Source organism: Salvelinus alpinus, chromosome 26 (genome assembly GCF_045679555.1).
Source record: "Salvelinus alpinus chromosome 26, SLU_Salpinus.1, whole genome shotgun sequence".
Classification (NCBI taxonomy): Eukaryota; Metazoa; Chordata; class Actinopteri; order Salmoniformes; family Salmonidae; genus Salvelinus; species Salvelinus alpinus.
In genome coordinates, this window is record NC_092111.1 from 22739320 (window position 1) to 22757018 (window position 17699).

A 17699-nucleotide genomic window follows, 5' to 3' on the forward strand; every position below is an offset into this window, starting at 1 on the left:
GAGGAGGACCAAGGCGTAGCGTGAAATGAATACATATTTAATTAACGAAGACGAAGAACACTTGACAAACTATACAAAACAACAAACCGACGACCGTGAAGCTATATAACAAATAGTGCTGACACTATACACTACACATAGACAATCACCCACGAACTACCTAATGAATATGGCTGCCTAAATATGGTTCCCAATCAGAGACAACGATAGACAGCTGTCTCTAATTGAGAACCAATCTAGGCAACCATCGACATACATACACCTATACTAGACACTGCCCCATAAACATACAAAACCCCTAGACAATACAAAACACATACATCCCCCATGTCACACCCTGACCTAACTAAAATAATAAAGAAAACAAAGATAACTAAGGCCAGGGCGTGACAAGTGTAGTACACATTATGTATGTTGTAATAGCCTATATTTTGGTACAACTGTAAAATGTGAGCAGGTGCTACAATTCAGGTGCTACAATTACAGTACAACGACGGCCTACCCCGGCCAATTGTACACCACCCTATGGGACTCCCAATCACAGCCGGATGTAATGTAGCCTGGATTACGAACCAGGGACAGTAGTGATGCCTCTTACACTGAGATGCAGTGCCTTAGACCGCTGCGCCACTTGGGAGCCCCACTCGGTAATGTTTATTCAATCCACATTATCAAAGTATCGCGGAAGATTTGCCTTAAAATGTAAAGGTAATTTCCGATTGAGCCGACATATGCAGCGTTTACTTTCAGAACTCAGGATAAGACCCAGATGCAGACAACTAGAGTCACAGATGTTTATTGACCCAAACAGGGGGCAGGCAAAAGACAGGTCAAAGGCAGGCAGAGGTCCGTAATCCAGGGCAGAGTCAATAAGGTACAGAACATCAGGAAGGCTCGGGGTCAGGACAAGCAGAGGTTCGTAAACGGGTCAGAGTCAGGCAGGTATAGAAAGGCAGGCAGGCTAGGGGTCAGGGCAGGCAGAATGGTCAGAATCTGGGAAACTAGGAAACAGAGCTTGAGAAAGCAGGGTGACTGGAAAACACGCTGGTAAGACCTGACAAGACAAGACAAACTGACAACAGAGAGCACAGGTATAAATACACTGTGGATAAAGAGGAAGATGGGTGACATCTGGAGGGGGGTGGAGACAAGCACAAAGACAGGTGAAACAGATCAGGATGTGACAGTTTACCGTGAATGCGGTCTCCACTAACGCAGGAACATTGCCTTTAAATTTAAATAGGACCTTCCGCTATACTTCTTTTCTTTTTTGTGACCAAGTTTGTTTTTGTTTCTAATACTTTTCTGATGAGAGATGAACATGTTTGTGCTAACTAGGTCATTTTTAGCAAATTATCTTTAAAAGTATAATTTACATATAATATACATACTTTTCTATGATATCTGTATTGTTTATGATAGCATCTACTTTGGCTGCAGTATTAATATGCATGACTGAGTCCTGTATCACTCATGGTGTGAAGTGACATTTCAGCACCCTTACCTTCAGTCCCTGGCCCAGACAGAACCATTTCTCCGTACCAGCTATTGTGAAAGCGGCTCTTATGCCAATAAAAATGGCTCTAAATGCCTAAAACAGCTGTCACTCATGGTCCCCTGCCAGTTTATTGGAGGGCTTATGGTTTCCTGCATTTCGTCATCGAATATCATCCAGCAATAATCTTGTGATTTGGAACAATTTCCTGAGCACAAATCCAATCCCTTAGTCTCACATATTCTGCTCTCTCCACTGTCACAGCTATAACTACAGTATGATATTGGACTGAAGTGGGTTATTATTATGTTATTACACAAATTCCATCATTATTGTATTAAACAGTAATGTAACTGGCCATTTGCCATTTTGTCAATATTAGAGTCATTTTGTGATGCTGAAGAACTTCATGGTATGTGTCAGTTTGAGCCTTCAGTAGGCATATAGTATTTATTGGTCAGATTGCTGTTTGGTTCAGTTAATTATGATAGAAACCCCAGGTAAAGAAGATACACCGTTGGCCTTAAACACCCTGGAATGCTAACCAGCCATGAAGGATGTGATGTGACCTGATCTGTGAGTTATGCCTAATTATTTAAATAAACGTACAGCAGTTGTAGATTTTTCACAGATGGCCTTTTTTTATGTATCCCAGATGAACCATGTCTTGGACATGTCCCAAACTGTCTGTAAAAACGGTGAGAAATTAAACTCAGGCATATCCATGGTCAATGTCATTCTCAAGCAACTCAGTCGCTGAGAAAAAGTTGAAAAAGTTCAAACTCGCTTAGAAAACACTGATATTTCTGTATCTTTCGCTGGAAAGCGATTCTAGATTCAAGACACGGATTCTGTCAGTAAACGTCTGGATCGCGGTGTATTAAACCTATTCTGCTACCAGAGAGAAACAGAAATCACAATCTTCACTACAGTTTGGGGTATCGCACTACAGTGGACATCATCTATCAACACCTAGCCTATACTGGGAATGATCCGAAATCCTTTCAGATGGAAAAGCAAAGGAGACGCTCAGATCCAATGTGGAAAAGTCTTTAGTTGACGTGTGTTGTTCTTGGCATGGAGGGTTGTAATGACAACATTACCCTTCCTGCAGAAGGAAAGCTGCTCCCGAAGGGGTCAAGGTAGAAGGTTCCTTCAAGATCAGACATTACACAGTCCAGAGGTATTCCACAACAGCAGGCTGTCTACCAAACCTTCCCTTCACACTGTAATAAAGAACAGTGGAGTATCATTGAAATGGAATTAGAGAAGATTGCGTTAGCTGTCTACACAATGGGCACATCAAATCCACACTGGGAGGAAATTCAGTTCAAGAATTGAATCACACTGTTTAGACAGGTCTCTGAGAACTCCAGCTGGACATTTGGCTAAGCTTCACTATAAAGCCTCATGAATACGTTCCTCATTTATCCTCATTTATTCTCCAACAGCTCTGACTCACTTCCTGAAGAGTGTCTCTGTGTTCTGCTTTGATCAGGCGATGTCATATACAAACAGCTAAATCAGACCGTCGGCTAATCAAAAAACAGAGAGAGAGAGAGAGAAGGCAGGGTTCTGAAGTCTGATGGATTCTGACCACAACTGAACACAAATCCACTTTGTCCATGTTGTGTATGTGATTCTGAGGGAGCTGGAAAGCCACAAATCAGTTAAATCCAAACTTGCAGAGCTATTGGATAACCAGCTGGTCCTGTACTGTAGGAGGCTACGACTCTGCCACGGCCAAAACCAGCTGGTAGTGTACCGTAGGAGGTTACAGCTCTGCCACTGCCAAAACGCCACCCTAAAACACAAATTAGAATACACACTCATACAGAAGGCAAAGAAATGCTTACATTATTTCCAATATTCATTGATTTTTACTTATATAGATCTACTATAGTAACATAAAAATGGTGTAATATTGTGAGAATGTTCAAGAACCTGACAATGACAAATACATTTTTTGATTGATCAGTTTTATTCACTTAAGAAACCATTATGTCCCAGATTTATATGTAATAAAATGATATATATATATATTTCACTCAAAGGTAAACTTTTAAGACTTAGTGGGAGAACAATGTAAAACCAATGGGTCAGCAGTCGGGAGATGTTCAGTTATGTTGTAAGTAAATCAGAATAATAGGACTCATGGTAATAGTCTACTATTCAATTAAATTCCACATTTTTACTTAAACCTCATTGCATGATTGTTGTATTCCAAAGAAAATACAGTAGAATTTAGTCTTTGACAGTGCAAAAATCCAAGCCATTTTATCAATGCAAGGCACTTGTGGAATGTTCACAATAATATCCTATTTTATTCCCAATTTACAGTCTCAGGAGCCTGAGGCTTTGCTCACAAGCATATATTTTTTATTTGATCTTACACATCCAGTTGATCATTCCATCCTCGTTCCATTCCTTCCTCTTCTTGCTTACCTTTACTTATATCTTTCTTCCTCCACTCCTTTGCCAATCAACAAACACCTTTAGTCAGAACACCTGTTGTTGATGTTTCTTGAGAGAGTCTTCAATGTCTTCTTTCTACTCCTGAGAGCATAGTGAGTAGGCCTATGTATGTAACTCTGTACCTACAAATGCAACATGATCACATCAACTCACTGCAATTTTAGACGTTTGTCCAAATGGCCGCAAAATTGACCTTTGACCACTGCGTGGCCTATGTGGCGGGTCAGGGTCATAACTGAGCGTGCTCTGAGCTCTGGTCACTGTCGTGACTGTCCTCATTACCAGGGGAACTGGAGGAGTGGTGTAATCCTCCCACCATGCCACAGTACTCTGACGGCAACAGCGTTCCCTTCTTCGCGTTGACAAGTTCTTTTTCCCGGGCCGCTGCCCCCTGTTGACCTCCTTTAACACGCTTCCACTTCATCCGCCTGTTCTGGAACCACACCTTCACCTGGAGGAGAGGAGACCAATTGGTTTACAGGGAAATTAGTGGAAGTTATATGACAGGGGGGTCCAACTCAATACCTGGTGGACCACAGTGACTGCTAATTTCAGCTCTTTCCTTTGGTGTCTGATTTAGACACTCCTAGGGAGGAAGGAAAACATGCAGATGCTGTGGCTCTCAAGGACTGGAGTTTGACACTTGGATCGTTTGCAGGAAAGTGAGTGGATCATAGCCCTTCTCAATAACAAGGGCAATATTAGCCAAGGTTTTAGAAAATGTATTTAGGTTAGTAATAATAACCACATGAAGAAAACATCCACAACTTTTCATTGCACAAAGTTTAACTGTAGTCTTAAAGGCCTTGTTGTGAGAGAGTGGAGATGGGGTGTATATGGAGTGTGAGGGTCTGAGGTAACTCGATGCCACTGTGGGTGTGATGGTTGTGGGGTTCTGGAGACTGAGTTCTTGGCATGTAGACCCGTCTGTAAAACCCTAGCGTCCCCCCACCTCTTCCCCCATCCCTCCTCAGTAAAACTCTAACATCCCACTGTGTGTTAGGAAACTCAATGTCCTGAATCTGTTCGTGTGAACCCTCCTCTATCAGTGTACAGTGGGGAGAACAAGTATTTGATACACTGCCGATTTTGCAGGTTTTCCTACTTACAAAGCATGTAGAGGTCTGTAATTTTTATCATAGGTACACTTCAACTGTGAGAGACGGAATGTAAAACAAAAATCCAGAAAATCACATTGTATGATTTTTAAGTAATTCATTTGCATTTTATTGCATGACATAAGTATTTGATCACCTACCAACCAGTAAGAATTCCGGCTCTCACAGACCTGTTAGTTTTTCTTTAAGAAGCCCTCCTGTTCTCCACTCATTACCTGTATTAACTGCACCTGTTTGAACTCGTTACCTGTATAAAAGACACCTGTCCACACACTCAATCAAACAGACTCCAACCTCTCCACAATGGCCAAGACCAGAGAGCTGTGTAAGGACATCAGGGATAAAATTGTAGACCTGCACAAGGCTGGGATGGGCTACAGGACAATAGGCAAGCAGCTTGGTGAGAAGGCAACAACTGTTGGCGCAATTATTAGAAAATAGAAGAAAATAGAAGAAGTTCAAGATGATGGTCAATCACCCTCGGTCTGGGGCTCCATGCAAGATCTCACTTCGTGGGGCATCAATGATCATGAGGAAGGTGAGGGATCAGCCCAGAACTACACGGCAGGACCTGGTCAATGACCTGAAGAGAGCTGGGACCACAGTCTCAAAGAAAACCATTAGTAACACACTACGCCGTCATGGATTAAAATCCTGCAGCGCACACAAGGTCCCCCTGCTCAAGCAGGCGCATGTCCAGGCCCGTCTGAAGTTTGCCAATGACCATCTGGATGATCCAGAGGAGGAATGGGAGAAGGTCATGTGGTCTGATGATTCAAAAATAGAGCTTTTTGGTCTAAACTCCACTCGCCGTGTTTGGAGGAAGAAGAAGGATGAGTACAACCCCAAGAACACCATCCCAACCGTGAAGCATGGAGGTGGAAACATCATTCTTTGGGGATGCTTTTCTGCAAAGGGGACAGGACGACTGCACCGTATTGAGGGGAGGATGGATGGGGCCATGTATTGCGAGATCTTAGCCAACAACCTCCTTCCCTCAGTAAGAGCATTGATGATGGGTCGTGGCTGGGTCTTCCAGCATGACAACGACCCGAAACACACAGCCAGGGCAACTAAGGAGTGGCTCCGTAAGAAGTATCTCAAGGTCCTGGAGTGGCCTAGCCAGTCTCCAGACCTGAACCCAATAGAAAATCTTTGGAGGGAGCTGAAAGTCCGTATTGCCCAGCGACAGCCCCGAAACCTGAAGGATCTGGAGAAGGTCTGTATGGAGGAGTGGGCCAAAATCCCTGCTGCAGTGTGTGCAAACCTGGTCAAGAACTACAGGAAACGTATGATCTCTGTAATTGCAAACAAAGGATTCTGTACCAAATATTAAGTTCTGCTTTTCTGATGTATCAAATACTTATGTCATGCAATAAAATGCTAATTAATTACTTAAAAATCATACAATGTGATTTTCGGGATTTTTGTTTTAGATTCCGTCTCTTACAGTTGAAGTGTACCTATGATAAAAATTACAGACCTCTACATGCTTTGTAAGTAGGAAAACCTGCTAAATCGGCAGTGTATCAAATACTTGTTCTCCCCACTGTATGTGACTGGGAGATTTACGGCCTCAGTGAAACAGACCTTTGCCAGCACAGCAGAGCACACACAAACACACGCATGCACACACACACACACCACAGGAGTGTGTAACCCAGCTCCCCCACCTTTCATTTCACGCACATACACACACACACACTTCTTCCGACACACCAGCCCCCCCCCCCCCACACACCCTCTCTAGCTCCCCCACCTTCCTCTTCACACGGCATGATCTTATGTAAACCCCAAGCGACACCTCATCTACCGGAGCTGGCAGCCGAGAGCCAAATTATTATCTACAAGATCATTAGTCGCAGTCGCACATCACTTGAGTCTGGGATCCCCTGTTGCCGTCGACGAGGTGCTTTGGGTCATTTTGACCTCACTGTGTACGATGTATGTTTCACAGGGTGACACTGAACCCTGGGTGTACATTGTGGGTAGCGCTTGATGACACTGAACCCTGGGTGTACATTGTGGGTAGCGCTTGATGACACTGAACCCTGGGTGTACATTGTGGGTAGCGCTTGATGACACTGAACCCTGGGTGTACATTGTAGGTAGCGCTTGATGACACTGAACCCTGGGTGTACGTTGTGGGTAGCGCTTGATGACACTGAACCCTGGGTGTACATTGTGGGTAGCGCTTGATGACACTGAACCCTGGGTGTACATTGTGGGTAGCGCTTGATGACACTGAACCCTGGGTGTACATTGTGGGTAGCGCTTGATGACACTGAACCCTGGGTGTACATTGTGGGTAGCGCTTGATGACACTGAACCCTGGGTGTACGTTGTGGGTAGCGCTTGATGACACTGAACCCTGGGTGTACATTGTGGGTAGCGCTTGATGACACTGAACCCTGGGTGTACATTGTGGGTAGCGCTTGATGACACTGAACCCTGGGTGTACATTGTGGGTAGCGCTTGATGACACTGAACCCTGGGTGTACATTGTGGGTAGCGCTTGATGACACTGAACCCTGGGTGTACGTTGTGGGTAGCGCTTGATGACACTGAACCCTGGGTGTACATTGTGGGTAGCGCTTGATGACACTGAACCCTGGGTGTACATTGTGGGTAGCGCTTGATGACACTGAACCCTGGGTGTACATTGTGGGTAGCGCTTGATGACACTGAACCCTGGGTGTACATTGTGGGTAGCGCTTGATGACACTGAACCCTGGGTGTACGTTGTGGGTAGCGCTTGATGACACTGAACCCTGGGTGTACATTGTGGGTAGCGCTTGATGACACTGAACCCTGGGTGTACATTGTGGGTAGCGTACGGAGATACAGATCTTAATTTGATCACTCTTTTGTTGCTGAGAATTTTCCCACACATCAGTAGTTTATTCAAGGTTTAAAATGCTTTAAAAGGCTACAGTTTGTAATTTCAGACTTTATTTGCAGTAACAAAATTGTTATCAATCCCTACAAAAAATGTCCATTAATTATAATCAACATAATAATTCACAATTTCGGTTGCTGCAGGATTATTTTCCTAATGTAGCAAACTGTCTCAAATGAAGATCCTATATCTGTAGTAAGCCCATGGTGTTTACAGTATGTATAACGCTGGGTGACAGTGAACTGAGCAGGCGACTGGCAGTCACGTTGGACTTCGTGGTTAGTGTTGACTGTTGAGGCGTCTTATTTCGACATGGCCAGGTATGTGCTGATCCTGCCTCGGATCTTGTTCCTGACTCCACAGATCCTTCAGTATTCGCGGCTCCTCTTTGTGATGATAAAGCTGCTGCCTTAAACGGCCTGATCGGATCGGGACCGAGCGAAGCCCCGCCCCCCCCCCCCCCCCTTCTCCCATCCCCCATCACGTCACCTACTGCCCTTGACGCCCCTACACCACCCTACCCCTTCCTGTTGGCTCTCCCCCTGCCCCACAAACTGCAACCCCCTCCAACAAGCCCCTGATCCCCCTGACCCCCCTCTTATCCACCGTCCGAGCGACCTGCTTTCTCACAGGAGCCCTATGTGCCGCTGTAGGATTTATTTTAGGCATTGTAGCCTGCCACTCACAGCCCCAAGATAGGAGTTAAGTTTACAGAGTAAACACACGCATGTGTGGCAAATTTTCTAGTAAACAGGCTTATAAGCGTCAACCGCCTCATAAAAGTCCTCTGTAAGCTGTTATACACAACCACACACACACACACACACAATCCTCTGCCACTGTATACGCCCTTGGGTGCAGTCCTAATTTTGCAATAAGTAATTCATAAGTCGTTACCTGAGACGGTTGTTACACACTCACACACACACACACACACACACACACACACACACACACACACACACACACACACACACACACACACACACACACACACACACACACACACACACACACACACAACCACACACACATTCACAAGGTTCAGTTGCGAGACAAGACCTCCAGGGGTGTGAGGGGCTCTTGGGCTGAGACCTGATTTGTACAATCATTGTTAGTAAAGCTATACAGTAGTTAATAGCATGATCAAGGGGATAGAAGCTGCACTGTAAGAAAGTAGCCAGAAGGATGTTAGACTGGGTTTAACATCGAGGGTCAACCCTCACACACACACGCACACACACACGCACACACAGGATCAACCCCCACACACATCCAGATTTATGGGCCCTATATTGGGATTGTGTGGAGAAGAGAGGAGAAGAGAGGAGAAGAGAGGAGAGGAGAGGCAGTCAGTATGAGTAGGAGTGGGGGACAGGGCTCCTAGCAGGAAGGGCCTAACTCCTGGGTGGGTTGTTGCCTGGCTGCCTGGGCTTGGCTTGGCTGCAGCCAATACACTCTGATTGGATTTAGACAACAGATGATAAGTTCCAAAAGCCCTTATGGGTGTGCTGAGTGTGGAGGTTCATTTAGTTGAACGCATCGTTTTTAACAGTTTTATGCAGGCAAGCTTTTCAGATCAAGGCAGATTAGGCATAAATTATTCATTTAAAAAAAGTTTTTTCAATTAAAAGTTTACCTCTTTCCATCTAAAATATAGCAGAGAATAAGGAGCTTTTTCACTGTCATACATTAAGGGGAGATTAAACCTATACTCTCCTAGACTCCTAGAACACCTTGAATGGATGTTCTCCATTGAGCATAGTGTGTGGAAATATGTCCCTTAATGTCCAGTGTATTTCCTATTGGTGTTGGAAGGGAATTAGAGAAACATCTGGTCTCTGACACATGCCATCAGACTGTCCCTGCACACCCACAGACAGCCAGACCAGCAGTGCTGGCAACACACACACTCACACACACACACACACACACACACACACACACACACACACACACACACACACACACACACACACACACACACACACACACACACACACACACACACACACACACACACACACACACACACACACACACACACACACTGCACAGATATTGTACATCAAAGAGCCTCTGTGGTTTGGTTTGGAAGTGATTACATTCAGTGCGTTAGCATGACATATCCAAGCGTTTGCTAATGTCAAAACATACAGGGTTTTTCATCCCGAGGCCTGTGTAGTTTTAATAGAATCCATATCAACTGCCGTTAGCTGCCATTTCAGTGTTAGCTTCACTGTGACTCTTTGAATACAAGTGTCTGAGTTATTGGCGTAATTACAGTATTAATCCTCTAACTGCGATTCCTTTAGTTATTTTGTTCACACATGAGCTGCCAATTTTCTGATTTATTTGATCATCAAAGGGAGAAATAAACTGCATCATGTTTTGCTATTAGATAACAAGCCAATGTTATGTCTAATTAACTAGTTTTTTTAGCAAGACAACAGGTATACTTTTTCACATTTACATTTTTTTTTCACTTTTCACATGCAATTTACATTGCATTTTTTCATATGCAGGTAACGTACTTGTCTTTCTGTGAGGTCGAGGTTGACTGCTATCTCATATCGCCTAAGTCTCGTCAGGTAGTTGTGGTGCGCAAACTCTGACTCCAGTTCCCGGATCTGTTCCTTGGTGAACGCCGTCCTCTCCTTCCTGGGCTTGGTGTTCACGTCAGACTTATAGCTCCCGTCCTGGGAATCTGAAATTAAAAACATAACTTTTTCCAGACACAGTTGAGTCGCCAAAAAAGAAAGGAGAATAAAAGGGGTGAAAAAAAGAAGGGATTGTGTGATCAACTGCAGGGCTGAAACACAAACTAAAAGCTAAACAATTATCAGTGCCAATCACCTTTTATTATGGGGATATTGGTCATGCACACTATAGTGTCTTCCTGGGGGAGGGGCTGCATGAGAAGAACCAGGCAGGGACTACTGTCCCAGAACCCAGCTCACTCAGGCAACTTCCATATGTTCTTTCTCCGAAACAGACTCGCTCCTTAGAGCATAGAAAGAAACTGACTGATATCTCTCAAATACCATTAAGTTGCAACACATTCTTACTGTATGTGAACATTTCACAAATCAATTCACCATAGCCTCATTTCTTTGAAACCTAGGCGACACAGAGAATATGTCCTGTAACAATCATTTGTTTAACTGGAAAGCTGGTGAAATTGTCTCAGCCTCTCTCCAGTACTTTATCACTTCTTTTAAATAGAAGTTTTATCCAAAAGGAGAGGTAATATTTGATGCTAGCCAACTCAACACTGTAGCTCTATTGTTCAAAGACAAAAGTGATTCCAAGAGCTCATCTCTGGTGGATCTGAGGGTAGATGAAGCTGAGGTCCATCAGGGGTGGGGTAATGTGAAGCGGTAATGTACACTACTGTTCAAAAGTTTGGGGTCACTTATACATTTCCTTGTTTTTGAAAGAAAAGCAATTTTTTGTACATTAAAATAACATCGAATTGATCAGAAATACAATGTAGACATTGTTAATGTTGTAAATGACTATTGTAGCTTGAAACGGCAGATTTTTTATGGAATATCTACATAGGTGTACAGAGGCCCATTATCAGCAACCATCACCCCTGTGTTACAATGGCATGTTGTGTTCGCTAATCCAAGTTTATCATTTTAAAAGGCTAATTGATCATTAGAAAACCCTTTTGCAATTACATTATCACAGCTGAAAACTGTTCTGATTAAAGAAGCAATAAAACTTATTTAGACTAGTTGAGTATCTTAAGCATCAGCATTTGTGGGTTTGATTACAGGCTCAAAATGGTCAGAAATAAAGAACTTTCTTCTGAAACTCGTCAGTCTATTCTTGTTCTGAGAAATGAAGGATATTCCATGTGAGAAATTGCCAATGAACTGACCCCATAAAAATGAGGTTCATCCTGCCTCTGCTATGTGGGGTGTGTAGTAGCGTGATAATGTGATGTGGTAATGTGGGACAGTAGGGTGTGGACCTCCCAGCTATCACCTAGTAGGCTGAACAATAGACCAATAGATACACAGATCAGCTGAGCACCAACCACGGGCCTAGACATAAAATGGAGCATGGTCTGAAAACTTACACCAGCCCACTCTACATGGCTAAAGCAATTCAGAATATGACAGGGGTGAGAGTGTTGTGTGTGTGATTTGTTGTATATTTGATTGAAATTAAGTAGACTTTAGAAAGACTTTCCAGATTGTAATTCCTTTTGATCCAATTGCCTGTATTTAATCCAGATTGCTCAATTGGATTCTGAAAAGGGTACATTAATGAAATCCTTTCAAATATATTTTCCCTTATAGATGTGGCTTAAAATTGGGCAAACATCAATGGATTTCACTAAACATCACACTTCAGGGCGTCAAATGCATTGAGTTGTAATTTACGCACTGTTCTTTAGTCCGCGCCACACAAAACCAGATGACATTTTCTTAGTTCAACTGTAAATGTTGGATGTGTTGGATATGTTGACAAACCAAATAGTGGCAGGAAAGAGTCTGTCTCTGCCACATCACACAGTCACAGCACAGCTTGTACCCTCTATTCATGGCACCTTCATTTGTAAAAACAGAATATGGGACAAAGAAGTTTCTGGAAATAAGTTTTCAAACAAATTGTCTTTCACACAGTTTGGGGATTATATTTAATTTGAAACAATTGTTTAATGGTTTATACTGTACAATATATTGCAACAAAATTAATCTACAATACATTTTTAACTTTGTTTTGCATTCTTTGTTATTTACCAAGGTGAATTTCACCTATTATTTCACTATTGCCACATCATTGTTATACCATTGCCTCATCAGAAATTTAAAAAAAGACCATGTTGCCTTTTGTAATGTGCCAGGGAAAATAAGGAAATGTGATTTGTGTTAGAGGTGTTCCAAATGTGCATGGCAGCTCCTGGGTTGTGCTTCAAACTTCTACTACCTGTCAATCAGAATTGCACCCTGGTGTAAAACTGAGCTGAGAAATGGAAAGTGAAGGAGGAAAGTTAACTACTGGGCACAATAGCACATGTGCTTGCTGGGAGAATAACACAGATACATGCAAATCAAATTTGCCCATCCTATCAGTGCCCCAATAAAACCTGTTGGTGCACGACGCCACTGGAAGCAGGTGTCAGTGAAATGGCTTCTGGATACGGAGAGCAGTCCTCTTGTCGTGGCCCTACGCTGATGTCCTGAATCAGCCCTTGTGTTTGCATACATGTAGCCGCCAGGATGTACAGCCACTGTGCTAGTAACTTATTAAGGACCTGATGTGTCTAGTCTCCAGCGCGTATATGGATGGAGCTTGCATTATTATGTGTCTGTCGATAATAATGACAGCTACAGCCATATACAGCCATATTAGGTCTAGTGCGGTGCCCTGAATGACGAGTCCAACACATTTAGCCATCGGCCATTTTGAGACTCCACCCGGGGTCCAGATCAGTCTGTCCCTTACAACCTCAGCGTTCTCAAAGGCAACACAGTCGTTCAGTGGACAGGGTGTAAAATTATATCACCGACTTATGTACACACTCACACGTGCCACTGACTGTGCTCATCTCAAAATAGCTGTTTAACAAATGTGGAAATGGGACCTAACATAAACCTTTTTTTATTATGTAACTCTTCACTGCACAAAAATGAGAATTTCTGTCTCTAATGGGCAATAAAGTTATATTCTATTCCATTCCATTCCATTCTATCATCCATATTGCAGTGGTATCCAAAAGTAGTATGGGTGAATTGTCCACTACCATTATAAGCCTGCTTTTGAGCACAGCTGTTGCGGCTAATGCTATAGGTACATACATTCTACAGCCATAAATACTATGTAGGTTTAAGCCTATCAAAAAGCCCAGGTGTGGCCGTTCTAACAGTTTAAAAGGTGGCTTCACAGAAATAACACCGGCAGGACATTAATACCCTGGAGGAAAATGTCACTGTTGATTATCCCTGGGAGCCTGAAGAGAGAGACAAAGAAAACCTTGGCTGTCCCAGGCTATAACCTATAACATTGGTTTGAGGGCTGTTGAGATTGGAGAACGTTAAAGGAGAAACAGGTAAATAGTCTAATTAGAATAGTAGATTGAGGTAAAAGTGAGACAATCCATCTATGTAAATATTGCAAATGACAGAGGTACATCATCACCCTGATTACAGTATCACTGAGAGAGTATCTTAATATCTGTTGTTGAGATAAATGGAAAGGCAATGGATCTAATGCTTCACAGAACAGCAGATGACTGCAAATCTGTAATGTATCTCACTAGCTCATGTCTTTAAATAAGATTGTCAATAGAATAGCATGACTATTGACCTTAGCATTTAGAAAGATAATTTAAGCTTTTTTTAGCCCAATGGTTTAATTGAATTTTGATGATCATTTTGCTCCCCAAAAATATTTCCTTAATAGATTAATTAATTTAATATATGTTGTTCTACTGAAAAGGAAGCAAAATGATGGTATGAGAATAATTGTATTAATTGCATTTGGGTGAAATGAAGTACAAGATCATATTTGATGTTTACGGCCTTGCTGCCTAGGGTTTCACACAATAAGATGTTGTTTCTAAGAAGCGCTTGCCTGCATTTATTTTAAATATTAATTAGCAAATAAAGTTAGCCTAATTCTACCTCGTTAATTTGTAAACACTAATTCCAGAGATGAATGAATGTCAATACAGTATGGAAAACAGTTGAGATAAACGAATATAAGACAATCAATGTATCAAGATAATATAAGATCTTTAAAGAAGCTATAACATAAGGTCTTATAATACTGAAATGTCTTCCCGGTATGTTAGTACAGCTGACTTTTGTGCAGTAGCTAGTAATTGAAATTAATAAATTACATTTGCAATTAGACAATTAAGAAAACAAAATGATATTTAACATTAAACTATGAGCATCAAGCAGTCGGTAATCAAATAAGACATCAGTTTTAATCATCAGAACTAAGTCTATTTCAAATAACCTTGAAGTTGAATATTTATACCACAAAAGTATTGACATATGGCCATCAATATTATCCTGACAACTACTGTAGAAACAAGGCCCAAATGCTCAAACAACAAGCCTACTAGTAAGTGAGGTTAAAACTAAGAATTTACTTTCAAAGGAAAAGTATGCGCTGTTCTCTTTAGTCAATGCTTAACTTCTCATGAGGTTCTCCAATGTAGCATCATTGACACATAAAACTACAGCGCGTTCAGTGATCATGGAAACATTAGCCAATTAACAAAAATGCAACAAATAGATGTTTTATTACTGTATCACACACTGTTCTCTGCTGTTTCAACATCTGTCTGCTGAAACAGAGATGGTGAAATCCCAATATGAGAATAGACAAACCAAACACTTCAAATCATTATACTCCCTCGCTATGTGATGAAAACTCCTCAGTGAGTTTTGAAAGAAACTACCAAAACCTTGAAACTGAAGTCAAAGCTAAGAGAAGAGAAGAGGAGAGAATAATGTCCTCATTGTCCTCATCTTACCTGAGCTGTGCAAGTCATCTTTCCCTTTACTGTTCCGTCTCTGTTCCGTCTCGTCCGGGGACATCGTCTGTCGTCCAAAGTCCCCAGGAACACACGACACACCTGTGAGGTCACCACTACCTCCTAGACCGGGGTTGGTCTGGAATCCACACAGATTCACGGTCCCTCCACCACACAGTTCTGAGACTTGCCTGTCCGGAGGATGCAAGCAGAGGCCATGCCTGGTGTTGGGTGAGGGAATCTGGGGGACATGCCAGGGGGTCTGGTGGGCCTGATGCTGTGAGTGGTGGGGGTGCTGCTGATGCTGATGGAGGTGTCCTCCACGATGGTGGTGTTGCTGCCCTCCGTACGCCTCCTCCCCCCCAGGTCCAGGGTACCCCCCACAGGGGGGCGAGGAGTCGGGCAGGTTGGAGTAGGAGATGTGGTCGGAGCGTCCGTGCAGCACCAGCGGGGACTGGGTAAAGGCAGGGTGGGGGTGCAGGCCCTGGGCCGGGGCGTGGGGGCTACGGAGGCACCCAAACAGGGAGTGATCCATCACGGTGCTCCACGAGATCCACCCGAAAGACGAACTCCCCTAAGTCCACCACACACACAACCACCAAAACCTCCAGGAACGACCAGACACTAATAGAGACCACAAGACAGAGAGAGAGTAGAGAGGACTGAAGCCAGTTGAGGGAGGTGGGCGGACGCGGCGCCTCAAATCAGGGCTCTCCTCCACAGCTCTCTCACCTCGCACCTCCGTGTGCCCCACGTTAGTTCCCAGGGAGAGAGATCGAAGCAGGCTGAAGGAAGGCAGAGCTCGCAGTGTTGAAAGGTAAGGCCTCCTGTAATCCTGAGCATGCAGCCTGTTGCCAGGCGCAGCGCTGGTAAACACTGACTATGCTGAGATGGTAGACGGAGAGGAAAGACGGAGGAGAGGAGAGACGGAGGAGAAGAGAGACGGCTGAGGCCAGAGTGGTTCCAGGGAGAAGGTGGTTCCAGGGAAGTTGGGAGAGAGAGAGAGATAGAGAGAGGAAGGGAGGGAGGGAGGGTAGGTGGGAGGAGGCCGAGGAGGGGGGATGTTATATATAGGACGTAACGTGAGAGGGAGGCCGGGTCACTGGCTCACTGCTAGGCTACTGACCACATGTATACGATCTTCCTCCAAAACGCAACGCACAATCAATCTGAACCATTCCAATGGCCTGGCCTCAGGAAAAGTGGGCAATTTATTTTGAAACCACCCCACCTCCGTCTATACACTTTCTTAGAAGTGCAGTGTTGCGTCATACTTCAGGGGGTTGGATATGGGGGTTCGGGGGTTCAACACCCCAACATTATCTGCTGTTTGTGTGTTTACTGCAATAGGGGCTGATGCATTGATATTTAGGTGTGTAGGTGATTTGAAAATATGTTTTCTGTATGTGGCCCTGTACTTGACTGATTAATATCAACTTTTTTATCAGAATCAACAAATCTGTGTGTTAACATTACCCCCCCCCCCCCCCCCCCCCACACACACACACTACCCTCCATCTCATACACACACACACACACACACACACACACACTCCTAAGCATTTGAACCCTAGTCGTTTAACATCAATGTGTCATTCTTTAAATGTATTTTCATTTACTGTCAAAGTAGCACTTTGATCTGAGTGTTTTCTGCCAATAGAAAAAAACTCACATTCACATAACTTCATTGCAATACAATACAGTAACAAAAACTCATTATGGAAAATTATAGGGGTGTTGTTGAAACGCAATAGTGAGAAAAACTCATTTAGCACAATGAAATGACTGTTATTGTTAGTCAAAGTGATTCATTTGGCCGTTGTTTTAACCAGCTTTTAATTTACAATTGTATAAGAAAAAATGACCACAAGGAAAAATGCCTTTGGTATCAAGTGAAAATATCCATATATTCCCAAGGCAGTGGCTTTGTAGCGGTGGGAATATAACAGAGGAGATGTGTGAAGAAAACGTCAAGAACAAGGAGATCAAATGTTAAAATGGAAATAAGAGACTTTGATACCAGTGTCTTGTCATAGCTACTATATATATATATACTGATATACATGTATATATATATATATATATATATATATATATATATATATATATATATATATATATATATATATATATATATCAGTGCACTATGTGATTCTTAGAAATAATATATATTTCAGTGCCCAGTTCTCAGTATTATGCCATTCGTAA

At 43.0% G+C, this 17699-nt stretch overlaps 1 protein-coding gene across 1 annotated transcript; it reads right to left on the reverse strand.

The window, feature by feature from the left end:
• Positions 1-3460: 3460 nt before the first annotated feature.
• LOC139554949 (homeobox protein MOX-2-like) lies at positions 3461-16463 on the reverse strand. The gene is made up of 3 exons (XM_071368259.1): positions 15492-16463; positions 10522-10694; positions 3461-4421 (listed from the first exon to the last, which is right to left on the reverse strand). The coding sequence occupies exons 1-3, from the start codon at positions 16024-16026 to the stop codon at positions 4200-4202; spliced, it is 930 nt and encodes a 309-aa protein (XP_071224360.1). The 5' UTR covers positions 16027-16463; the 3' UTR covers positions 3461-4199.
• Between the last annotated feature and the right edge of the window lie 1236 nt (positions 16464-17699).